Source organism: Taudactylus pleione, unplaced genomic scaffold (assembly GCF_031769625.1).
Source record: "Taudactylus pleione unplaced genomic scaffold, aTauple2 ptg000887l, whole genome shotgun sequence".
NCBI classification, from domain to species: domain Eukaryota; kingdom Metazoa; phylum Chordata; class Amphibia; order Anura; family Myobatrachidae; genus Taudactylus; species Taudactylus pleione.
In genome coordinates this window covers 1,975,478-2,002,576 of record NW_028285288.1, presented here as the reverse complement: position 1 = coordinate 2,002,576, position 27,099 = coordinate 1,975,478, and the positions used below count along the sequence as shown (strand labels likewise).

Below are 27,099 nucleotides of genomic sequence, written 5' to 3'. Positions count from 1 at the left end.
CATCGGGACCATCGGTGGTCGACGGTTGCGATGGGGGATGGCGCCAGGCATCCGTACAGCTGAGTAAGCCTCAGCTTACTCAGGCTGGCCGGCTTGCGAGCCCAGCAGACTGCGTACGTCCACGCAATCTCTGAACTGGCCACTCGACCCTGCCCCCGCTCCTTAAATGCCTATACCTGGCAATCAAACAGAGGCATTCAAGAGCTTGCGTGCGTGTTACCAGGACCCATTTTGCATACTCGCAGAATGGGTCCTGCGCATGCGCAGATTCCCGATACTTCCCGAACTTGCGTGCGCTGCTGAATTAGCCCCATAGTCTCCAAACTATTTTACAAGTTCCCTGATTCAGGAGCACTTTTTTTTGTGCAGCAAAACTGAACAAAGGCAGGTAACCTGCAAGCTGTTGTGGAACTACAAGTACCAGCATGCATAGACTGGAACTAGAATTTCCACAGCACCCGGAGAGACACAGCCAGATCTAGAAGAACCGATGATAGTGCCTTTAAAAGGCAACACACAAATAATTGATATATTTTTCGCTGCTTGAAAGGAAAGGATGTGTTTACTGATGATTAGACCCTCTGTAGTTACTATGGGAATTCATTTCATTGCTGCCACTTACTGGCCGATCCTGCCCCTTGTTCAGAAGGCGCATCCACAGGAGCAGGGTACAATGAGAGAAGACACGTTGGCAGGGCCATGGTCAGATGCAGCTAATAAGGCTGGAGCTGAGTGGACGCACCTCTTCCAGCCTGGCTGGGACCCAGCAGTGAGATAGAAGATGATCACACACACAGGCCTGACTGAATTTACCAATATACCCAATGACAGGCCAATTGATTTTGATTGTACTTATAAGTGGACGTTTTTGGAACCCCTTACTCTGCGATAATCGGTCAGTATAATCGGCATGCGTGTGGCCAGTATAATAACGCTCACATCTGCAGCAATATTGTACTGAGGGTGTGATTCAGAGATGTACGCTAATGCCATCAGTGCACCCCAGACTTGCCTACCTTTAGGCTGTCCCTTCCGGGAGGGGACAGCCTGGACTACAATCTGTGCACAGCAGGTGGGCGGAGCGGGGGGCGTGGCTGCTCAACATGTCATCGTGGCCCCACCCCCCGCTGTGCAGAGCCCGTAATACAGGCACTGTACTGCGGGGGGCGGGGCTTCGATGACGCGATTTAACGCGAATCGCGTCATCTGATCCCCCGGGCTGCATACTAAGTGGCCGGCAACGGGGGGTGTGGGATGGCTGCGGCTGGTTCCGGGAGACTTGCCTTGCCTTCTGGATGGTCGGGAGCGGCACCCGATTTTCGGGAGGCTCCCGACCAAATCGGGAGGGTAGCCAAGTATGGTGCACCCGCTGCGATCCCATATACGGCTTCTTTGTGAAAATATGCAAATATCGCAGACGCCGAGGAATGTATTAACGCCAACCGGTGGTATAATGACGCAGCATCAGTCGCCGATCCTTCGATAATCAGATTTCTGAGTAGCCTTATGGTCATGCAGAATGGCCACGTGTACCGAGCAGCCACTGTCACAGCGTAGACACAGACTGGGAACCACCCCGAAAACGGTCACGACCTGCCTGCGCTCTTTGCCATCACTCCAAGTTACGTCCCACAAACGCTCCCAGTCAATCACGCGGCGAGTAAATAGTGGCTGTGAGCGACTACCGTAATGTACATTGGTGCGTGAAAAGATTGCCGATTATCGCTCATCTACGTAAACATCTTAATAGCGCAATTCTCTGAATCAGGCCCCCCTATACCCTATGCCCAGCTCCTGCTCCCGCCACTGACTGACGCTGGCAGCGGAGACAGCTGATCGATTAGACAAAGAAAAATGGCGGCTAAAGAAATAAGCCATTATAAAGCAGATACTGAGGTACCACAGCCAGAGAATGTTACTACATGGTCACGCCTGCTCGGTGACGTTACACAGAAGTTACGCCAATTCCCTTATTAGGAAAACGATAATAAGCTTTTGTCTGGTATGGAAACTGGATCAATGTTTTCAGAAAAGTGGTAAAATACAAAGAGGAGAACGTACAGACGCTGGGATCCGGCGCCTCGTTGTCTGAATCTGCGTTAATAGCTGAGGTGCTGAGATAATTATCCACCTGGGACGAAAGAAGATAAAAACATGAATTTATGAGAAAAATATATATATTAGGTAAATAACAACATAAAACAGATCAAACAATTCTGGAAGTGACTAAAAAAAAAAGCCTTTGCGTAACAATGCAATAAGACATATCAGAGGAAATGCAAACATATGTATCCAGCACAGATTAACGTGTGAAGTGCAGTGGAAAATACACATTGGTCAGGCAAAGAGAGATGTACAAAAATAGGTGCAATGGCCAACGTACAAATCACATAGGGGAAGGCAGTCTGCTAACAGTAATGGGAAGAGAAAAGAACAGGCTGGCGAGGTCCCGGGGTGAGGTCCAAGTATAATAAATACCGACAAAAAGGGAGGGTTTAAGGGAAATGGTTAAAGGAGAACTGGGGAGAGGGGTCATCAAACAGGAGTCTCATACCAGTAGCGATGGATCTAGGGCCCCGATTCAGAGCCGGAAAGAGCGCTCGCTCTGAATCAGGGCGTTTTATTTTTCCTTTTGGACCACCCACAGCTATAGTGAGCGTCCATGATGATGGTCGCAATGGTCAAGACCATCGCGACCATCGGGCTTGCGATGAGACCCTTGTGGCAGGGTCTCGTGGCTGTAAGCCCCAGAGAGCTTCTGGCTCTAATAGAGCCGGAAGCTCTCCCACTGACATCGCTGGTGATGTCAGTGGGGCCGCCCACAAACAGCAGGTGTTCGCATGGGAACACCTCCGTTTGTGAAGCCACCCCCGCGCCACGCCTCCAAAACGGTGCGAGCTGTCGATCAAAATCGACAGCCACCCCCTTTTGGTGCGAGACCCAGAGCGACGGAGCGCCCGCAGCTGGCCGGGTCTCGCGCATGCACACGTCGGAGCCGGCTCCGGCGTGCGCATGCGCAGTGGCCTAACATCGACCCGCTCGCGAGCGGGTCTGAATCAGGCCCTGGGTGCGAAGATTAAAGGATAAGTTATCAATATACATTATCTCTCCCATATAGATATGACTTGTTTAGTGAGGGTCTTTTTATGCTGGAGGCTTCCTCCCTCTCCATACAAGGAGGGAGGGCGTTCCTGAATAAGAAACTCCATATGTAACTAGACATAAAGTATAAGATTACGGAGCTGATTCAGACCCGGACGCTACGAAACGTTCGCTCATAGCTGCCGATGGCTCGCATTTGTGCGTATGCGTTGCAATGCACGTGCGCAAACCACTGCGAAAGCTCGGGAAGCATTCGCTCGCCCAGTATAGACAGCCCAGCTGAATGAGTGACAGGAGAAACCGTTTGGGGGTGGTAACTGGGGCAGGCCACTAGAAATGGGGGAGTAGAGGTGCGAATGCAGGCGTGCCTGAGCGTCTCAACGCCGTTTCAGAGGCGTGCATAATTACCAGGCAGCGTCATAGTACACATCAACTGGTTGAATTTCACACTGAAGTGATCGCAGAGCTTGCGGCAGGGTATAGACAACCTCAAGCACTGCGATCGCATCCGATGGTCTTCGATGTACCGATGGTTACATACACTTCCTGGAGATGACGTGCGCAAGTGGGCGTCTTAAGACAGGCTGGTGGGCGCCTGCATACACAGGGCGATCGCACGCCAAGGCATAGTGGGCGTGCTAATGCCTTGCCATGCGATCGCCTGCCTTGCTGGGCATGCGCAGGATTTGCATACGCTGGGTGTGAGCGAGCGGGTCTGAATGAGTTCCTATATGTGCAAGTGGGGAAACAGTATATTTCTGGCCGTGGGTTAGAATTATATGAATAGGAGAAAGCACTGAAAAGCCCTGTTATCACTGATAAAGCGCTTTTCACTGCTATACGATTAGACCCCAATAGCTTTTAGTGTCGACGTCAGGAGATAAAAATTACTAATGTCATCTATAAGGAAATCATAGAAGACATTGGTTAAACAAAAAACTATCACCGTAAATTCAAAATTGCTCCCGTGCAGGTCCCTAGTTAATACATGTAGTATTGGAGCTTATGGCCTGATTCAGAGCTGAACGCTCTGACCAGAGCGCTCGCTCTGAATCAGGGCCCTTCTACCTGTTTTTGGAGCGTCCTCATGGACGCTCGCATAGCTGTGGGTTACCACCCACAGCTATAGCGAGCGTCCATGATGATGGTCGCGATGGTCAAGACCATCGCAACCATCGGGTTTGCGACGAGACCCTGCGGTAGGGTCTCACTGCCGCAAGCTCAGGAGTGATTTTGACTCTATCAGAGCCAAAATCACTCCCACTGACATCACTAGTGATGTCAGTGGGGCCGGATTCAGACAGCACGCCCCCGGAACGCCCACCAAAGGGGGCGTGCTGTCAGTCACCATCGACAGCACGCCCCCTTTGGTGCGAGACCCCGAGTGACGTATTCCTCGTCGCTCGCCGGGTCTTGCGCATGCGCACGACGGAGCTCCCTCCGTCGTGCGCATTCGCCCAACATTGACCCGCTAGCGAGCGACCTTCGCTTGTGAGCGGGTCTGTATGACCCCCTTAGACCGCAGCACAATTCCCCTACTGCCTCACAGTGAGGAAATAGAAATTTCAGCGGCTCTAACATTACAACTAGCTGGTAAAGATTTATATTCCCCCCACCTGCAGCAAGACTCACCTGGACCCTCCCGAAATATGGAAGACTGTGACAGCGAGCTACTGTGACTCCTTCGCCAATTGCCTACTACAAAGTAATTAAAATAGATAAATGAGCTTCAAAAAATAAACTAATGAGGAACATAGCTTAGTATGTCTCAGCCAACACATCCTGCACACAGGCAAACGCAGGGGGGGTTTCTGTCTGCCTGGAAACCCCCCTCCCCAGCGCACACCGTTACCACAATAGAAATAGTAATACAATAGAATTTTACTAGTGCTGTATGTTCTTGGAATGGTGCCCACATCTAAAATAAAAGCATTCAGCTCAGGCAGGATGGACCTACTGCCGCATATAATGGCTTACTGTGATCACTGGTCCTGTATATGCTGGAATTATGACACACAATACACTATGTATGACACATATAATGGGTTACTGTGATCACTGGTCCTGTATATGCTGGAATTATGACACACAATACACTATGTATGACACATATAATGGGTTACTGTGATCACTGGTCCTGTATATGCTGGAATTATGACACACAATACACTATGTATGACACATATAATGGGTTACTGTGATCACTGGTCCTGTATATGCTGGAATTATGACACACAATACACTATGTATGACACATATAATGGGTTACTGTGATCTATGGTCCTGAATATGCTGGAATTATGACACACAATACACTATGTATGACACATATAATGGGTTACTGTGATCCCTGGTCCTGTATATGCTGGAATTATGACGCACGATACACTATGTATGACACATATAATGGGTTACTGTGATCACTGGTCCTGTATATGCTGGAATTATGACACACAATACACTATGTATGACACATATAATGGGTTACTGTGATTACTGGTCCTGTATATGCTGGAATTATGACACACAATACACTATGTATGACACATATAATGGGTTACTGTGATCACTGGTCCTGTATATGCTGGAATTATGACACACAATACACTATGTATGACACATATAATGGGTTACTGTGATCACTGGTCCTGTATATGCTGGAATTATGACACACAATACACTATGTATGACACATATAATGGGTTACTGTGATCACAGGTCCTGTATATGCTGGAATTATGACACACAATACACTATGTATGACACATATAATGGGTTACTGTGATCACTGGTCCTGTATATGCTGGAATTATGACACACAATACACTATGTATGACACATATAATGGGTTACTGTGATCGCTGGTCCTGTATATGCTGGAATTATGACACACAATACACTATGTATGACACATATAATGGGTTACTGTGATCACTGGTCCTGTATATGCTGGAATTATGACACACAATACACTATGTATGACACATATAATGGGTTACTGTGATCACTGGTCCTGTATATGCTGGAATTATGACACACAATACACTATGTATGACACATATAATGGGTTACTGTGATCGCTGGTCCTGTATATACTGGAATTATGACGCACGATACACTATGTATGACACATATAATGGTTACTGTGATCACTGGTCCTGTATATGCTGGAATTATGACACACAATACACTATGTATGACACATATAATGGGTTACTGTGATCCCTGGTCCTGTATATGCTGGAATTATGACGCACGATACACTATGTATGACACATATAATGGTTACTGTGATCACTGGTCCTGTATATGCTGGAATTATGACACACAATACATTATGTATGACACATATAATGGGTTACTGTGATTACTGGTCCTGTATATGCTGGAATTATGACACACAATACACTATGTATGACACATATAATGGGTTACTGTGATCACAGGTCCTGTATATGCTGGAATTATGACACACAATACACTATGTATGACACATATAATGGGTTACTGTGATCACTGGTCCTGTATATGCTGGAATTATGACACACAATACACTATGTATGACACATATAATGGGTTACTGTGATCACTGGTCCTGTATATGCTGGAATTATGACACACAATACACTATGTATGACACATATAATGGCTTACTGTGATCACTGGTCCTGTATATGCTGGAATTATGACACACAATACACTATGTATGACACATATAATGGGTTTCTGTGATCCCTGGTCCTGTATATGCTGGAATTATGACGCACGATACACTATGTATGACACATATAATGGGTTACTGTGATCACTGGTCCTGTATATGCTGGAATTATGACACACAATACACTATGTATGACACATATAATGGCTTACTGTGATCACTGGTCCTGTATATGCTGGAATTATGACACACAATACACTATGTATGACACATATAATGGGTTTCTGTGATCCCTGGTCCTGTATATGCTGGAATTATGACACACAATACACTATGTATGACACATATAATGGGTTACTGTGATCACTGGTCCTGTATATGCTGGAATTATGACACACAATACACTATGTATGACACATATAATGGCTTACTGTGATCACTGGTCCTGTATATGCTGGAATTATGACACACAATACACTATGTATGACACATATAATGGGTTTCTGTGATCCCTGGTCCTGTATATGCTGGAATTATGACACACAATACACTATGTATGACACATATAATGTGTTACTGTGATCGCTGGTCCTGTATATGCTGGATATATGACACACAATACACTATGTATGACACATATAATGTGTTACTGTGATCGCTGGTCCTGTATATGCTGGATATATGACACACAATACACTATGTATGACACATATAATGGGTTACTGTGATCACTGGTCCTATATACGCTGGAATTATGACACACAATACATTATGTATGACACATATAATGGGTTACTGTGATTACTGGTCCTGTATATGCTGGAATTATGACGCACGATACACTATGTATGACACATATAATGGGTTACTGTGATCACTGGTCCTGTATATGCTGGAATTATGACACACAATACACTATGTATGACACATATAATGGGTTACTGTGATCACTGGTCCTGTATATGCTGGAATTAATACACACAATACACTATGTATGACACACAATACACTATGTATGACACATATAATAAGTTACTGTGATCACTGGTCCTCTATATGCTGGAATTATGACACACAATACACTATGTATGACACATATAATGGGTTACTGTGATCTATGGTCCTGTATATGCTGGAATTATGACACAAAATACACTATGTATGGCACATATAATGGGTTACTGTGATCTATGGTCCTGTATATGCTGGAATTATGACACACAATACACTATGTATGACACATATAATGGGTTACTGTGATCTATGGTCATGTATATGCTGGAATTATGACACACAATACACTATGTATGACACATATAATGGGTTACTGTGATCGCTTGTCCTTTATATGCTGGAATTATGACACACAATACATTATGTATGACACATATAATGGGTTACTGTGATCACTGGTCCTATATATGCTGGAATTATGACACACAATACACTATGTATGACACATATAATGGGTTACTGTGATTCCTGGTCCTGTATATGCTGGAATTATGACACACAATACATTATGTATGACACATATAATGGGTTACTGTGATCACTGGTCCTGTATATGATGGAATTATGACACACAATACACTATGTATGACACATATAATGGGTTACTGTGATCACTGGTCCTGTATATGCTGGAATTATGACACACAATACACTATGTATGACACATATAATGGGTTACTGTGATCGCTGGTCCTGTATATGCTGGAATTATGACACACAATACACTATGTATGACACATATAATGGGTTAGTATGATCACTGGTCCTGTATATGCTGGAATTATGACACACAATACACTATGTATGACACATATAATGGGTTATTGTGACTCTGGTCCTGTATATGCTGGAATTATGACACACAATACACTATGTATAACACATATAATGGGTTACTGTGACTCTGGTCCTGTATATGCTGGAATTATGACACACAATACACTATGTATGACACATATAATGGGTTACTATGATCACTGGTCCTGTATATGCTGGATATATGACATACAATACACTATGTATGACACATATAATGGGTTACTATGATCACTGGTCCTGTATATGCTGGATATATGACATACAATACACTATGTATGACACATATAATGGGTTATTGTGACTCTGGTCCTGTATATGCTGGAATTATGACACACAATAAACTATGTATGACACATATAATGGGTTACTGTGATCTATGATCCTGTATATGCTGGAATTATGACACACAATACACTATGTATGACACATATAATGGGTTACTATGATCACTGGTCCTGTATATGCTGGATATATGACATACAATACACTATGTATGACACATATAATGGGTTACTGTGATCTATGGTCCTGTTTATGCTGGAATTATGACACACAATACACTATGTATGACACATATAATGGGTTACTGTGATCACTGGTCCTATATACGCTGGAATTATGACACACAGTACACTATGTATGACACATATAATGGGTTACTGTGATTACTGGTCCTGTATATGCTGGAATTATGACACACAATACACTATGTATGACACATATAATGGGTTACTGTGATTACTGGTCCTGTATATGCTGGAATTATGACACACAATACACTATGTATGACACATATAATGGGTTAGTATGATCACTGGTCCTGTATATGCTGGAATTATGACACACAATACACTATGTATGACACATATAATGGGTTACTGTGATTCCTGGTCCTGTATATGCTGGAATTATGACACACAATACATTATGTATGACACATATAATGGGTTACTGTGATCACTGGTCCTGTATATGATGGAATTATGACACACAATACACTATGTATGACACATATAATGGGTTACTGTGATCACTGGTCCTGTATATGCTGGAATTATGACACACAATACACTATGTATGACACATATAATGGGTTACTGTGATCGCTGGTCCTGTATATGCTGGAATTATGACACACAATACACTATGTATGACACATATAATGGGTTAGTATGATCACTGGTCCTGTATATGCTGGAATTATGACACACAATACACTATGTATGACACATATAATGGGTTACTGTGATTCCTGGTCCTGTATATGCTGGAATTATGACACACAATACATTATGTATGACACATATAATGGGTTACTGTGATCACTGGTCCTGTATATGATGGAATTATGACACACAATACACTATGTATGACACATATAATGGGTTACTGTGATCACTGGTCCTGTATATGCTGGAATTATGACACACAATACACTATGTATGACACATATAATGGGTTACTGTGATCGCTGGTCCTGTATATGCTGGAATTATGACAGTCCGCACCTCCAGACCCCCGGTGTGACTAAAACGAGGCTTCAAGCCGTGAGATCACGCCCCCTACCCACGAGGCCAATCCCCCTTCGTACTGGTACACGGCGTGGTCATGCGCTCTGCTAGCTCCTCTCATGGGTCCGCACCGGTTGTCACCAGGATGAGTGATGCCACTGGCTGAGACACGAGGCACAAAGATCCTAGTGCATTGAGAGGTTGCATTTACATGAATATTGGTTCAGCCCTCAAAATGGCTGCTTACAACGTAGTAATAGCGCAGTTTGGGACTGAGGCGGAAATGAACACAAGTGGCTGTAATTGCATAGACATTGCATTGAATGCACGGATATAAATGCTTCTATTTGCCCGTATGCAGAGTTATATGCATCTCTGCTGTACACCCCTCCCCATGTACATATGCTTAGTGTGATATAGCGCCAGGGCGCACTTGCTCCAGCCTGCACGTTAACAGTCAGCACTGCGAAACCCGCAATTCCATCAAAACGCAATCTCTGAACTTTGAGAACACCCCATTACAGCTCAGTTACACCCCTTTAGGTCGCATTGGTTCCAGAGGATGTGCAGTGCGGAAACTCTGCGTCTGCCCCCTTATAACTTCTGATGACCCCCCGCCTTTTAAAGGCAAGTCTACTTCACTGACAAATCTTTAATTCCCAAATCTTCTGTTCCCAGCTATGGTCAGGCCAAGACTTGTGGGGGGATGGGGGATGTAACATACTGTTAGTTCGCCATAAAGACACCAGCGATTTGGAGGTCAAAATTGCAGTCGATTTTCAGTGATTTTGAACGTGCTGCAAACTTTGCAGCCTATTACCATTCCCCCAGGTTGTCAAGCCCGCATCACTTGTGGTTGGAGTTTACGCTTGCAAGGCGTCCACTTTTACTACACACGACTTATTCCTCTCCAAAGGAAACCCCTACCCGTTAGCTTAAATAGTGTTCTTGTTGCCAGTCAGGCTGCCGGTCTCCAAACCATCCCGGCTACATCGTTCAGCTGCGAGGAAAAGCTTGCGCCAGTTAGATGTCAGCCGAATCAGCAGGTTGAGCGGGGCGGAGAGCTAGAGCTACCAATTTCACCTGGAAAAAGCCATTTACAGGTACATGACACAGAGGGGACTCGTCACACGGGAGCAGCCGGGAAGGTGGACGTGCGCTTTCAAATAGCTTTCTACACAAAACAAAAAGATGAGCGACAGATTTGTGATTGCTTCCACCAGCACGATACCTGGAAAATGACCTGCAGATACAGGAGGAACGCCCTTTCTGCAAATGCCCCCTTTATACAAGTGATTGACAGTTACCTCCACTCAGACTACAGACGTTGCAGATTCATTTAATACGAAGTGTTTTAATCGTTATTATGCATCCCGTGTGCTCTCTCTAACTACACGGTTATTACATGATTAGCACATGCTCAGTAGCGTACGTGTATACCTGCTCTGAGGGTTTACACGTGTCCTTTCTTTTCACGCTACTGCTCTCACATGGATTGGACGCTCATTGTGTTATTCTGTTTCATTTAGCCATTTCCGGGGGCCATATAAATAGACTATGAATGACGGTGAGGAGGATGGTATCGCAAAGCAAAATTACTGCAGAGTTTCCCAAACTCCGCCATTACAGTCCAGGATTTAAGGATATCCATGCTTAAATCCAGACGGTGAAATCAAATTGACTGAGGTACTAATTAAGGGCCTGATTCAGAGCCGCTCGTAAGCGGCCGCTCGTTCGTTCCGAGCGATGTTTGCCCAACTGCGCATGCGTACGGATCGTATTACGCATGCGCGAACCAGTCAGTGCGGTCGAAAATCGTTTGTTCGATAAATAGCGAATGCCTGCTATTTTGAGTGACAGAATGAGGCGTTTGTGGGTGGTAACAGGGGAAGGTGCTTGAAAACGGGGAGTGGAGATCAGAACGCAGGCGTGCTTAACGGTCAAAACGGGCGTTTTATGGGTGTGCATAATTAACAAAGCAGCGTCATTGACCACGTCACTTGGTTGTCTTTTAGCCTGAACTGCTCGCATGATTGCGGTAGGAAAATGCTACCACAAGCACTGCGAGCAGTTCAGATGCCTTTCGATGTACTCGATTAATCAAATAAATAGCGGAGATGACGTATGATGCGAGCGGCCAGGGGGTGTTTTTTCCAAAATAGTGAGAGCATGTTTTGTTCGCTCTTTCAGACATAGAGGCGTCAACAGACCGCAAAGAGCGAGCGCTTAATTTAAATAGCCAGCCCCTTTTTCTGAACGAGCGTCCGCAAATAGCGTCCGGCTCTGAATCAGGCCCTAAATCCCCTGTGCTCAAGCATGGAGATATTCTTAAAACCTGGACTGTAATGGCAGAATTTGGGAATATCTGGTTTAGTGTGTAACTTTAATATTACGCAGGGAGAAAACATACTGGGCTACAGGCAAGACGGCCGCGTGTTACAGGATAATAATCGGACGCTTGCTGCATCTGTAAATGGCATGTTCATTATTATTCCTGCAGTCTTACAAAGTCATCGCTGGCTATGCTCTGGTCCTATCTCTGCCTGGATTCACCAATCAGTGCAGAGCATTTTGCTATCTTGGAGACTGCTGGGTTAAGTCTCACACTGTATCTGAACTGCAATAAAGAGAACCTACATTCTCCTAAACAGCTTCTTGCAATCGCGTGATCTCAGCTATCTTAGAGGGGAAATTCCCATTTCATCAAGTTTCTGCTAATCCAACCTGGTCCCATAAGAAACAAGCTGTGGGGGGCAATCTTCTGCTGTACTCCCTCTCACTAATTGTTTTTTTGGTAATGCAATTTGCAGGGGGTGGGAGCTGGTAAGATGTTGGTTGCTTATCCAAAAGTAGCCCGGTCCTTTAATTATATTATTTTAGCTCAGACACACAATGGGCTGATTCTGAGTCCTACAAAGTGGTGTCCGTGTTTGCGTCTTTTTCGGCAAAGTCACATCTGCGACTCTATGCTGATACTTGAGACGCAACCATTGGTCGTACCGTCAAAACAAGCAGCAGCCCCATGCTAAGTGCTGAATCTCCATCAAAGTATGGCCTCCAATGTCAGCAATGAAGTGTCTAGGGGGCTATGGACTAAGGACCTCATTCAGAGACGCTCACAAAATGCGAGCGCTCGCTCTGAATGAGGGCGGCCGCATCTATTTCCCGACCCGGCCTCCTGGCCGCTCGCTAAGCTGTGGGTGACCACCACTGACCACTGACATCCCGAGTGATATCAGTGGGGCCGCCCCCAAACGGCAGGCGTTCCGCCGGGAACGCCTCTATTTGTGTAGCCACCCCCCCCCGCCCCGCCTACAAAACAGGGCGAGCTGTCGATCACCATCGACAGCCGCCCCTTTTGTAGTGAGTCCCGGAGTGAGAGAATTTCTCTCTCGCACCGGGGCTTGCACGCGCGCAGTGCGGCCGCTGCACGTGCGCAGGGCCTCAACATCGACCTACTTGCGAGCGGTTCTGAATGAGACTCTAAGCCTTGGTAAGAGATAAAATGGATGGAGATAAAGAACCAACCAATCAGCTCCTAATTAACAGGTTATAGGCTGTGTTTGAAAAATTACTGATTGGTTGGTACTTAGGGCTCGAATCAGACCCGCTCGCTAGATGCGTTCGCACGCACCCAGCATATGCAAATCTGGCAGAGGCAGGCGATCTGGCAAAGGCATTAGCACGCCCACTATGTCTTGGCGTGCGATCGCTCTGTGTATGCAGACGCCCACCAGCCTGTCTTAAGACGCCCACTTGCACACCTCATCTCCAGGAAGTGTATGCAACCATCGGAAGCGAACGGAGCGCTTGTGGCTGACCATACCGTACCGCAAGCACTGTGAGCACTTCAGTTTAAAATCCAGCCAGGTGACGTGTACTATGACGCTATGTCTTAATTATGCACGCCTCTGAAACGGCGCTAAGACACTCAGGCACGCCTGCGTTTGCACCTCCTCTCCTCCGTTTTCTCAGGCCAACCCGTCACCACCCACAAACGGCTTCTCCTGTCACTCACTCAGCTGGGCAGTCTAGGTGCAGCGAGCGAAAGCTTCCCGATCACTCGGACTGGTTCGCGCACTGCAATGCATACGCCTGCGCAGAATGAAAAAATCGTCTGGCTGTGTGCGAACGCTTCCTAGCGAGCGGGTCTAAATCGGGCCCTTAATCTCTGTCCACTTTATCTCCAAGGTTTAGCACATAGACCCTTTATGTGACACTCCAGCAACTCTCCCATAATACGCCCATAAGACGGTCCGAAGAAACCTCCCAGTCACCGCCAACGAACACCCAATACATTTCTGAAACCATGTTTCTCCATTGGTCCAGCGATCCTGTACACTCACACCGTGTGCGACTTTTTAGCGACTCAAGCGCAGTTTGAAAACATTGACTATCTGCGTGAATATCGGCACTGCTCAGAATCAGGCCCCAATGGGCCTGATTCAGAGCCGCTCGTAAACGGACGCTCGTTTGCTCCGAGCGATGTTCGCACAACTGCGCATGCGTATGGGTTGTAATACGCATGCGCGAACCAGTCATTGCGGTCGGAAATTGTGTGCTCGCAAAATAGCGAGTGCCTGCTAATTTGAGTGACAGGATGAGGCGTTTGTGGGTGGTAACAGGGGAAGGTGCTTGAAAACGGGGAGTGGAGACCCGAACGCAGGCGTGCCAAACGGTCAAAACGGGCGTTTTAAGGGTGTGCATAATTAACAAAGCAGCGTCATCGACCACGTCACTTGGTTGTCTTTTAGCCTGAACTGCTCGCATGATTGCAATAGGAAAATCCAACCACAAGCACTGCGAGCAGTTCAGACGCCTTTCGGTGTACTCGATTAATCTAATAAATAGCGGAGATGACGTAGGATGCGAGCGGCCAGGGGGCGTTTTTAAAAAAATAGCGAGCGCATGTTTCGTTTGCTCGTTCAGACATAGAGGCGTCAACAGACCGCAAAGAGCGAGCGCTCTATTTAAATATCAGACCCCTTTTTCTGAACGAGCGAGCGCAAATAGCGTCCGGCTCTGAATCAGGCCCAATGACTTTGAAAAATTAGGTGAACACCAAAAAGAAAAACAAATATTTAGCAAAAGGTATAGAAATGATCTTCTTATATAGACAATATTCAGCAACATCCCTCTCCCAGGTGAGATATCCCTTCTCTGCTGCCCAGAAACGTTTCTCTGCTATCATTACATGGAGAAACAATTCTAAAATGTTTCACAATAAAACCAAGAGACTGTATAAAACACGTGCCGGGGCGCCAATGCGGGATTCTTAGGTCCTTTACCTGCTCGGGTTCATCCAGTCCTTGCTCTCGCTGTGTGATTGGCATTTCTGGAGACGGGGCGAGTTGTCCTTGTGAGTGGTCACCCTGAACCTGGCATCCTCCTCTCTCTGTCACAGATACAGTATGTCAGTATTAGTGTCAGCACAGACATTCCTCATACAGTACAATCACACCGATGCAGAGAGCTAAACAAGACTTTTATTATTATTATTATCATCGTCCTTTATTTATATGGAGCTAATAGGGGTCCACAGCGCCTTAGGAAGTACAGAAACAGTATGAACAAAAGAAGAAATAAGTCACTTACAGTACAGAACATTGCAGGACATGGACAAGGTATATTAACATTGCCGCATCAGCCATCACAATACCCAAATCAGCGGCAGGACGGCATAACCCAAAGGTTTGATGTCGTTGTTGGAAGTGGGGAGGAGATGATGGTATGAGTCAGGGAAGGAAAATCACATGAGGGCAAAGAGCCCTGACCGTGAGAGCTTACAGTCTATAGGGGAGCGGCAGACAGGCAGGGGTGACACAGACTGGAGAGACAGTGAGGAAGAAGCATGGAGCAGCAGGTTAGGATGAGAGCTGGAAGGCCATGATGAAGTAGTAGTGGGTTTTGAGAGCCCATTGGAAGCTTTGTAGAGAGGTGGAGAGTCTGATAGGGAGAGGGGTAGAGTTCCAGTGGTAGGGTGCAGCATGGATAGAATTTTGGAGGAGGGAGTGGGAGGAAGTAATCAGTTGGGAGGAGAGGCGGCGTGGAGCAAAGTGGGCGGGTGGGGGTGTGAAGGGAGAAGAGGTCAGAGATGTAAATAGGAGAGGATTGGGTGAGGGCTTAGTAAGTGAGGAGCATGAATTGGGTTCTGAAGGGGAAGGGGAGCCAGTGTAAGGCTTGCAGTAGAGGGGAGGCAGAGGGTAAAGCTGGCCACACACTAGACCAACTTTCATCCAACTTGTTGATTGGTTGGAATGAAAATCTGGTAAGCAATGAAAACAAATGACAATCAGCAATTTGCTCCCAAACGCCGGAAAATGGACTAAAAACTGTTGTTTGAACAAATTGTTTAGATCAAACATTTAACAAACTTGTCTGACGCCATTTTCATCTGTTTTCTGGCATTTAGGAGCAAATTGCTGATCATCAGTTACTCCCATACGTTACCAGATTTTCATTCCAACCAATCAGCTAGTTGGATGCAAGTTGGTCTAGTGTGTGGCCAACTTTAGATGAGCCAGGTAGCAGCACTGAGGACAGATTGGAGAGGAGAGAGGTGAGAGACAGGGAGGCCAGATATCATATGTGAAGTTTACAAAAAATATCCCTCATAGGGCCATATTCAATTTGGGAGCGAAAAGTCCGGGCTGGACTTTTCGCTCCACATCGGAGGTTTTGCAGGAATAAAGTATCGGGCGCGTGCCCGTTTTATCCCCGCATTCAATTAGGATCCAGCGAAAACGGGACCCGGCGGAAAAGTAAGTATCACAAAAATTCGGGAATTTTCAGGAATTCTTTCTAGGACCCCCCTAAAGATGTCTAGACATGGGGGATCACTATGGGTGCCCCATTTTTGCCTGCTGAAGGAAGTCGGGTTTGTAACAGCCGCGGCAGGTGCATAAATGTGGCATTAAAGAATCAAATTTGGGGTACATGAAAATGGGTGCAAGCAGATTTTTAAGTCCCTAAAGTTATTTTTCTAAATCCTTAAAAAATGCACCTGCCGCTACTACCCGCATTCTGTAAAACACCTGCCGCATACTTGGGAACCCCTCTGGAATCTATTTTGCTACTTTAGAAGTTTGTCCCCCATTTATTTTTTTTTCACTCCAAAATTAAAACTTAGGGCCTGATTCAGAGCCGGACGCTATTTGCGGTCGTTCGTTCTGAAAAAAGGGGTGGCTATTCAAATGAACCGTTCGCTCTTTGCGGTCTGTTCACGCCTCTATGTCTGAACGAGCGAACAAAACTTGCGGTCATTTTTTTGGAAACTACGTCCCCTGGCCGCTCACATCCTACGTCATGTCCGCTATTTATTAGATTAATCGAGTACATCAACCAGCGTATGAACTGCTCGCTATTCTTGTGGTTGGTTTTTCCTACCGCAATCTTGCGAGCAGTTCTGTCTATAAAATAACCCATTGACGTGGTCAATGACGCTGCTGTATTAATTATGCACACCGATAAAACGCCCGTTTTGACCTTTAAGCACGCCTGCGTTCTGATCTCCACTCCCCGTTTTCAAGCACCTTCCCCTGTTACCACCCACATACGCCTCCTCCTGTCACTCATATTAGCAGGCATTCACTATTTAGCGAGCAAACGATTTTTTCCTTTAACCTTTTTTTGACACAGATCTTTTTTAGGGGACATTCCCAGGGGTGCAGGCTATTTTTTTTAAGCCTGCACCCCTAAACCCCAATTCTGCACTTTTTTTTTCTCCATGTAAAAAACATGGTGAAAAATTATCCCCGTTTTCTTTACAAAGACTTTTCGCAGCGGTGAAAAGTTTTTGAAATTGAATACGGGGATAATTAAAATAGGCGAAAATGACGTTGCGAAAATGGCTTTTCGCAGCCAAATTGAATGCTATAGCGTATTTCACAAATTCCTTCTCGCTATCACTCCGCCGTGCGGCGACGCTCGGATGCCGGAGATAATATTATGACGCTTGCCGAGCGCCATCCCTATGGTGATTTCATGTGGCGGCTATATGAATCGAGGCATATTTTATACTTTTATGCTCATCTTCAGAGAAGTGCTTCATCAAAAGTCCTCTGGAATTAAACAGTGGAAGGATGATGACAGGCAGGGCACGAAAGTACTGATGAATGTTTTATGCTCCTGTGAGATTCAAGTGACACCCCCTCCCCCCATTCACAACCCCCTCCTCTTCCTTCCCCTCCACACACACCTTCCTCGCTGCTTGTAACCATTGCTAAGCCCCTCATAAAAGTTTCATCCTTGGTTAAGCTCTTTCCATCAAGACAATGAGACATCTGTTCCGAGCTGGCCCTTCACAGCCGGATATGTTTCAGGTATGAAAATAATATTCCTCTGAAGATAGGTGGAAAAAAAAAATTTCAAAAATAAAAAGTCATGAGGACTTTTACACTTAGCTCTTCACATCAAACATTAAAGCGAATCTTTCATTCAAATGAGGTGTACACGGGCCCCAGAAGAGAGAAGATTCTGAGCTCATTGCCCGATGCCTCATGCCAACATCAGTTACTAATCACCGGCTGGGCACGTTATGGCTTGCTTCATGTTATCTGACACTTTGATTTTACCCGGCGCCCTTCTCACCCTGCCTTTCATGTGAAGCCTAATCTAGCTCTAAGTGCACAAAGAGAGAGAGAATACCTTTTGGTAATCTCCCTATGTGGCTTTTCCAGAGGTGGGGGGGAGAATGAAGAACCCAAGAGACGAGCTCTCTCTGAGCTGATCCGTGAAACAAAAGGTTTGTTAAGGATCTTACGACAGACGTTTTATTCAACGTTGAAAGAAATCTTGTCCTTTTTTTTCCCTTATATTTATATATTTCTTTATACCCGACATGAGGTCCTTGTAACAAGAAAAAAAAATAAAAATTCTTCACACCGGCAGCAAAAAAGTTTGAGGAGAATAAAATGATTTCCCGAGCCTGCTGTGACTTAGACGGCATCAGGGATAGAACCTAGTGGATGTGGAATGTTTGCCGGGGACCAACAGGAAAGGTGTTTAACTGTTACGTGGTTGACGGCTACAAAAAAAAGAAAAAGTTCTCAGTATGAAAGAGAGAAGTACAAGTATCGTAAAGGTCCTTCCCTGGGCAGATCAATAACTATGAATGTCAGAGCTGAAACAACTTGCAGCCTAGATGAGGATGGTGAGGAGGCCACGTCTGTCTGTTCTGTGGCCTCAATCACTTTTATATTCTCTGGAGTGTAAACTACTATTTATTACGTGATAAAATACTGGTCCTCGTCCAGGGTCGGACTGGCCCACAGGGGTACAGGGGAGATCCCCGGTGGACCCCACTGCCTGTGGGCCCCACCTCCCTTTCTAATGTCAGGTTGAATTATACATTGTTACTCTATTACAGAGTCAGTAACCTGGGAGAGCAGGAACATGGATGAACAGACCATGCACTGTAGTCTCCATGTTCTCCTCTATAATGTTTAGCCAATCCTTTGTGGAGGCTGGCCACACCAATCTGGAGGCTGGCCACACCCTTTAAGTCTGGGCCCCTACCGCTGTCTTCCCCCGGTGGGCCTTTCATGCCCCAGTCCGAGACTGTCCTCGTCTTTAAAGCTTTGAACAAACCTCTTGTCTCCAAGTATTTCCCCAGTCTTGTTCTGTGACTTTCCAAGGACTTGTCTCTTCTTGTCCAAGATCTGGTTCCTGTACTCCACCTGAGCTGTTAGCTCTATGGTGCCCTTGGCCCTATGGGACCAGGGGTATATGGAATTTCGCTCGCAGACAAAGGTTCCCCCACCCCAAGCCGCAGCATGTCAAAGTTTGGGGGGGCGGAGCAGGGGAGTGCCTGGCCACTGTTTTCTGGGAGGGACAAGGCCAGGGTCTGCAGTGGTGCACGCAAATACCTGGCCTCTTACGTGACCAGCACCCGGTCAATCTGTGGGAAGCTTCAGCAGCATGACCAAAGGAGCAACCGGTCGCGATGGTGATCCCGGCCTGCGATGTCGGTGGCAGCGCTGGGATCGCGAAAGGAGGTGTCTGACTCCTCCTTCTGCATTTGCTTCGGAGAATTGGACGTATTTGCTACAGCCGCTTGTGTGCGCCTCTGCAAATCCGTCCATCTCTAAATCAGGCCCAGTATGTGTGTGCGTCTGTTGCCGGTTTTGCTTGCTTGGCATACAGACAAGGGGCAAAATTTACTAAGCAGCGGTTTGACGGCGGTTTCTATTCTATTCTATTCTAAACCCTGGGGGTTTGGTGGCGGTTTTGCAGTGGTTTCTAAATGACAGCCCTGTTCTATTCCAAAATGTGTTTTGACTGTCAAAACCCCTGCAAAACCGCCATCAAAACATATTTTAGAATAGAATGGAACAGGGCTGTCATTTAGAAACCGCTGCAAAACTGCCACCAAACCGCCGGGGTTTAGAATAGAATAGAACCCGCTGTCAAACCGCCGCTTAGTAAATTTTGCCCAAGGACTGAGAAGCCTGATTGGAGCCCATTTAAATTAGGCATTTAATACCTGACATGTAATCACATGGACTGTCTTTTAGTAATGATAAAGCACAAATTATAATAATATAAGTAAATAAAAACTTTACTCCACTACATTCTGGAGAGGGGTTTTTCCCATTAAAGTTTTCTAATTTTTATTGGAAAATTTTGCAGGAATATAAACACATGTGTAAAGAGTGCGTGTCATATAGTAATCGCAATTCTTGTTACGTGATTCAAACAATTAAAAAAAATAATACATTTTAGAAGAATTTCTTTTATTTTTGTATTGTAATCAAATTTCCCAATAGTCGTATTACTTGCCAATGGAGTGGTGTGACCTATCAGTTTCTTACAGAAAAATTACATTTATTCTAAGAGTGACTCTACCTCCCAGTGGTTGCGTCAGATGCTGGGAACACGGAATTGGAGAATGAACTTTATTTTTGCTGATTTGTGTGAAACTACTATTGGTGCCATCGCTGCCTTGTTTGTTAATCATTGTAAAAAAAATGGGATTTATTTTCGATAACCGAAAGTTATAACGTTATATTGAATTGCTTTAAAAGAATCCTGATAAGTGAAGATGTTCTCTATGGTATATTTGTAGAGTGTTTTCAGGGCCCTTGTCCGGGAGCTCAGCGCGCTCCACAAGATGTTTTCAGCGCAGGTTTTCCAGTTATGTTATGCCTGGTTAGCAAAACAATAACACCACAAACATACAGGGAGCAGATGTTGCCAAGTGGGCTGTGAAGTAAAAACAACTTTAAATGTTCCCAGGGGACTCTGCAGGCGAAGCGCAGACAGTAAAACCACAACTTCCCACCCACCGGCCCTCTCTCCGCAGGACTCGTCCTTAGAAAACGGTACCCAGTTAAAGTGCACCTTTTGCCGACACAACCTGTAAATGGCCGTCTTATGAACGCAGCCTAAAGATGCAATTTTGATCTGCGCCTGCCGGCCGTAAACACGCCTGGGCATTGCGTCTCGGATGCACGCACAGAGGTGAAACATCAGGCGCTTGCGTCCCATGCTTTAGCTGCGTCCACCTCTGAATCCCCGCCCACAGTGACATCACTGAGTCCTAGAGGTCTGATGCTCATCAAATATATGACTGGTCTGCAGAGCGTATCTTGTACGAATTTGCGCTGCGCATGCTGCGGTACTGTGTGCACGCAAAAATCAGCCATTCAGAGTCATACACTTTTTAGCTCCATCTATATCAGGGGTGGGGAACCTTTTTTCTGCCAAGGGCCATTTTGATATATATAACATTATTTGCGGGCCTGGTGCAGGACACGCCCCCTCCGTGTGATGTCACATGGGGGTGGGGCCACAATTGCCGGTGATTACAGCAATGCCTGGAGCATCCTGAGGATGCTCCAGGGAGCTGTAACGGCAGCGGTGTGACCATCTGAAGCGCCCTATGGATGCCCCAGGTGGCACTGCTGCATAGATTCTGGCCGCAGAGTGCCATTATTGGCACCCTGCTGGCCAGATGAGGCTAACAGAAAAAAGCTCAGAGGGCCAGACTAAATGATTCCGGGGTCCTTATACGGCCCCTGGGCCTGAGGTTCCCCATCCCTGATCTAGACATTCGAATGAATAGGCATAAATAGGCTGAAACGAGGCGCAGTGAGGACGTGTCAGCGCATCTGGTGGCTAAGCCGGACGTAACCTGACCGTACCACCGTAAGCACCACCAAACTGTTGTACAGATCCCGGGCCGGGTTCACGGTTGAGGGATTGTTCACTGGGCGTGTTATGGGAATGTCAGTGATGGCGGCTACGTACAGAGACTCACAGCCGCAGACATCGGAGGCCGTGGTCAGCCGTAGGGTTGATGCAAGTTTAAATGGTCTAACCAACGGCGGTGTCAGTATTAAGGTGCGTACAGACGCTGAAATTGAGCATCCCAGATGTACGTTTATGACTCGTTCAAGGGGCCCTGATTCAGCAAAGGTCGGAATTGCAAAGCCGCACGCAAGCGGCTTTGCAATTCCGTCATAGCGAATATGGTAACGCGGCAGGAGGCGACATGCCTCCCGCATTAATAATCCGAGCTGTGTTGGATCATCTGTGTGTCCCCTGCCCGGTTGAGTGACCATGAAGTGACGCAAGCCGGCCGTCGCAGATAAGGGAAAGAGGCCAGGAAATCTCTGTCAGCCGATGGAGATCCTGGCCTATTCCCCCCCCACAAACGCCTCAGTTTTAGGAAACGACGGCCATCGCCGACCCATCTCCACCGACAAATAGCAGCAGACTGTCAGTCACTGATAGTCTTCTAATGCTCTACGCACGATCACAGCACCATAGCCCTTATTCAGCTGATCGGGATGCTTGGGAATCTGCGCGTGGCCTGAATAATATTCATGGAGTCTGACTAATATTCATGGTGTCTGACTAATATTCATTGATGGCGTCTGACTAATATTCATGGCGCCTGACTAATATTCATGGTGTCTGACTAATATTCATGGCACCTGACTAATATTCATAGAGTTTGACTAATATTCATGGCGTCTGACTAATATTCATAGAGTTTGACTAATATTCATGGAGTCTGACTAATATTCATGGTGTCTGACTAATATTCATGGCACCTGACTAATATTCATAGAGTCTGACTAATATTCATGGCACCTGACTAATATTCATAGAGCTTGACTAATATTCATGGCGTCTGACTAATATTCATCACGCCTGACTAATATTCATGGTTTCTGACAAATATTCGTGGTGCCTGACTAATATTCATGCCGTCTGACTAATATTCATGGTTTCGGACTAATATTCATGGCGCCTGACTAATATTCATTCATGGCGCCTGACTAATATTCAAGGCGCATGGCGCCTGACTAATATTCATGGCGGCTGACTAATATTCATGTTTTCTGACTAATATTCATGGCGCCTGACTAATATTCATGGTTTCTGACTAATATTCGTGGTGCCTGACTAGTATTCATGGCGCCTGACTAATATTCATTGATGGCGTCTGACTAATATTCATGGTTTCTGACTAATATTCGTGGTGCCTGACTAACATTCATGGCGCCTGACTAATATTCATGGCGCCTGACTAATATTCATAGAGTTTGACTAATATTCATGGCGTCTGACTAATATTCATGGTTTCTGACTAATATTCATGATGCCTGACTAATATTCATGCCGTCTGACTAATATTCATGGCGCCTGACTAATATTCATTGATGGCGTCTGACTAATATTCATGGCGCCTAATATTTATGGCGCATGGCGCTTGACTAATATTCATGTTTTCTGACTAATATTCATGGCGCCTGACTAATATTTATGGCGCCTGACTAATATTCGTGGTGCCTGACTAATATTCATGGCGCATGGCGCTTGACTAATATTCATGGCGCCTGACTAATATTCATGGCGTCTGACTAATATTCATGGCGCCTGACTAATAGTCATGGCACCTGACTAATATTCATCACGCCTGACTAATATTCATGGAACCTGACTAATAGTCATGGCGCCTGACATGGTTTCTGACTAATATTCATTGCGCCTGACTAATATTCGTGGTGCCTGACTAATGTTCATGGTGTCTGACTAATATTCATGGCGCCTGACTAATATTAATTAATGGCGTCTGACTAATATTCATGGCGCCTGACTAATATTCATGGCGCCTGACTAATATTCATGGCGCATGGCGCTTGACTAATATTCATGGCGTCTGACTAATATTCATGGCGCCTGACTAATATTCATGGCGCCTGACTAATATTCATGGCGCATGGCGTCTGACTAATATTCATGGCGTCTGACTAATATTCATGGCGCTTGACTAATATTCATGGCGCTTGACTAATATTCATGGCGCCTGACTAATATTCATGGCGCATGGCGTCTGACTAATATTCATGGCGCCTGTCTAATATTCATGGCGTCTGACTAATATTCATGGCGCCTAACTAATATTCATGGTTTCGGACTAATATTCATGGCGTCTGACTAATATTCATGGCGCCTGACTAATATTAATTAATGGCGTCTGACTAATATTCATGGCGCCTGACTAATATTCATGGCGCATGGCGCTTGACTAATATTCATGGCGCCTGACTAATATTCATGGCGCCTGACTAATATTCATGGCGCATGGCGTCTGACTAATATTCATGGCGCCTGACTAATATTCATTGCGCCTGACTAATATTCATGGCGCATGGCGCTTGACTAATATTCATGGCGCCTGACTAATATTCATGGAGCCTGACTAATAGTCATGGCGCCTGACTAATATTCATGGTGCCTGACTAACATTCATGGCGCCTGACTAATATTCATGGTTTTTGACTAATATTCGTGGTGCCTGACTAAGATTCATGGTGTCTGACTAATATTCATAGCGCCTGACTAATATTCACTGATGGCGTCTGACTAATATTCATGGCGCTTGACTAATATTCATGGCGCCTGACCAATATTCATGGTGTCTGACTAATATTCATGGCGCCTGACTAATATTCATTGCGCCTGACTAATATTCATGGCGCATGGCGCTTGACTAATATTCATGGCGCCTGACTAATATTCATGGAGCCTGACGAATAGTCATGGCGCCTGACTAACATTCATGGCGCCTGACTAATATTCATGGTTTCTGACTAATATTCGTGGTGCCTGACTAATATTCATGGCGCCTGACTAATATTCATTGATGGCGGCTGACTAATATTCATTGATGGCGTCTGACTAATATTCATGACGCCTGACTAATATTCATGGTTTCTGACTAATATTCGTGGTGCCTGACTAATATTCATGGTATCTGACTAATATTCATGGCGCCTGTCTAATATTCATGGCGCATGGCGCTTGACTAATATTCATGGCGCCTGACTAATATTCATGGCGCATGGCGCTTGACTAATATTCATGGCGCCTGACTAATATTCATGGCGCATGGCGCTTGACTAATATTCATGGCGCCTGACTAATATTCATGGCGCTTGACTAATATTCATGGTGTCTGACTAATAATCATGGTGTCTGACTAATATTCATTGATGGCGTCTGACTAATATTCATAGCGCCTGACTAATATTCATGGCGCCTGACTAATATTAATTGATGGCGTCTGACTAATATTCATAGCGCCTGACTAATATTCATGGCGTCTGACTAATATTCATGGTGCATGGCACTTGACTATTATGCATTGGCGCCTGACTAATATTCATGGCGTCTGACTAATATTCATGGCGCCTGACTAATATTCATGGTTTCTGACTAATATTCGTGGTGCCTGACTAATATTCATGGTGTCTGACTAATATTCATGGCGCCTGACTAATATTCATTGATGGCGTCTGACTAATATTCATAGCGCCTGACTAATATTCATGGCGCCTGACTAATATTCATTGATGGCGTCTGACTAATATTCATAGCGCCTGACTAATATTCATGGCGTCTGACTAATATTCATGGTGCATGGCACTTGACTATTATGCATTGGCGCCTGACTAATATTCATGGCGTCTGACTAATATTCATGGCGTCTGACTAATATTCATGAGGCACTAGTTCCAAGTGGCTTGAGGTATTGTATTTTCAGAAATATTACTCAAGTCCCAAAATGGCTGCCTCCACTATGGAGGAACATGAATCTGAATCAGGCCCTCATGGGAACCCTGACAGCGCGTGTTTTCAAGGTAGCTTGAGAAATAATTACCATCACCTGCAGATCTATTGTGTTTGTCTATTAACACACCTGTGTTCTAGCTAGATGATCTGGAAAACATGCGCTGTTAGGGTTCCATGAAGACCAGGTTTGAGAAACACTGGTTTGATTTGTGTACAGCTCTGCAGACACCTTGTGGCACCATATAACAAAAAGCTGATCACGATAATAATAATAACTGCGCACGGCGGGAGATGAAAGCTCCTATGGTATACAGTAATGTACCACCGGCCATAGGAAGCCATACGATAACCAGTCTTACCGTGTGGAATACCGGTGAACACTGTAAGGAATTCCTCATAGGTCTGCTCTGGGATACTGACAAAGCGATGTAAAACGCTGCTGGCCATCTCTTCTGCCTCACCGGGAGAGTCACCGGGAGAGTCACCGGGAGAGTCACCGGGAGACCTCGGCATGGTGCTGGCTCCTCCCTGAAGAAGAGATTTTATTTAGAAAAACAAAAAACTCTTTGTAACACAATCGCCGAAACACAAACAAACATTGTGACGTAACTGATCGTTCCATGTCGAGTGGTCCAATGCTGAGACTCGACCCCATCTGCTGACATTGCGCTGCCGATTCGGTAACAGTTGCACCCACCCCCACTATGAGGGCCATAGTTTTGCTACTATTGCATATTGTGAACCACATTTTTCCCAAAGTTAGTCTGACATGTATGCCAACCTTCATGTAAACTTTTATCAACATCGGAGATGGTGAGGTGGGTACCCGTGGTCCACCTCACATGAAATGACCCATTTACGAAAAACGGCGCAAAAGGAGAGAGTGGCGCTGGCCATAGCAGCGAC

General features: G+C 45.5%; 1 protein-coding gene across 2 annotated transcripts in view; it reads right to left on the bottom strand.

Moving 5' to 3' along the window:
• The window catches only part of IFTAP (intraflagellar transport associated protein), a 62,343-nt gene that overhangs the window by 7,790 nt on the left and 27,454 nt on the right, over positions 1 to 27,099 (bottom strand). For both annotated transcript variants that reach the window (XM_088459032.1, XM_088459033.1), the window contains exons 2-4: positions 26,553 to 26,721; positions 15,396 to 15,502; positions 2,062 to 2,131 (exon numbers count right to left, since the gene is read on the bottom strand). In XM_088459032.1, the coding sequence (XP_088315158.1) occupies positions 2,062 to 2,131; positions 15,396 to 15,502; positions 26,553 to 26,721 (346 nt within the window). The remainder of the gene's footprint in view (positions 1 to 2,061; positions 2,132 to 15,395; positions 15,503 to 26,552; positions 26,722 to 27,099) is intronic.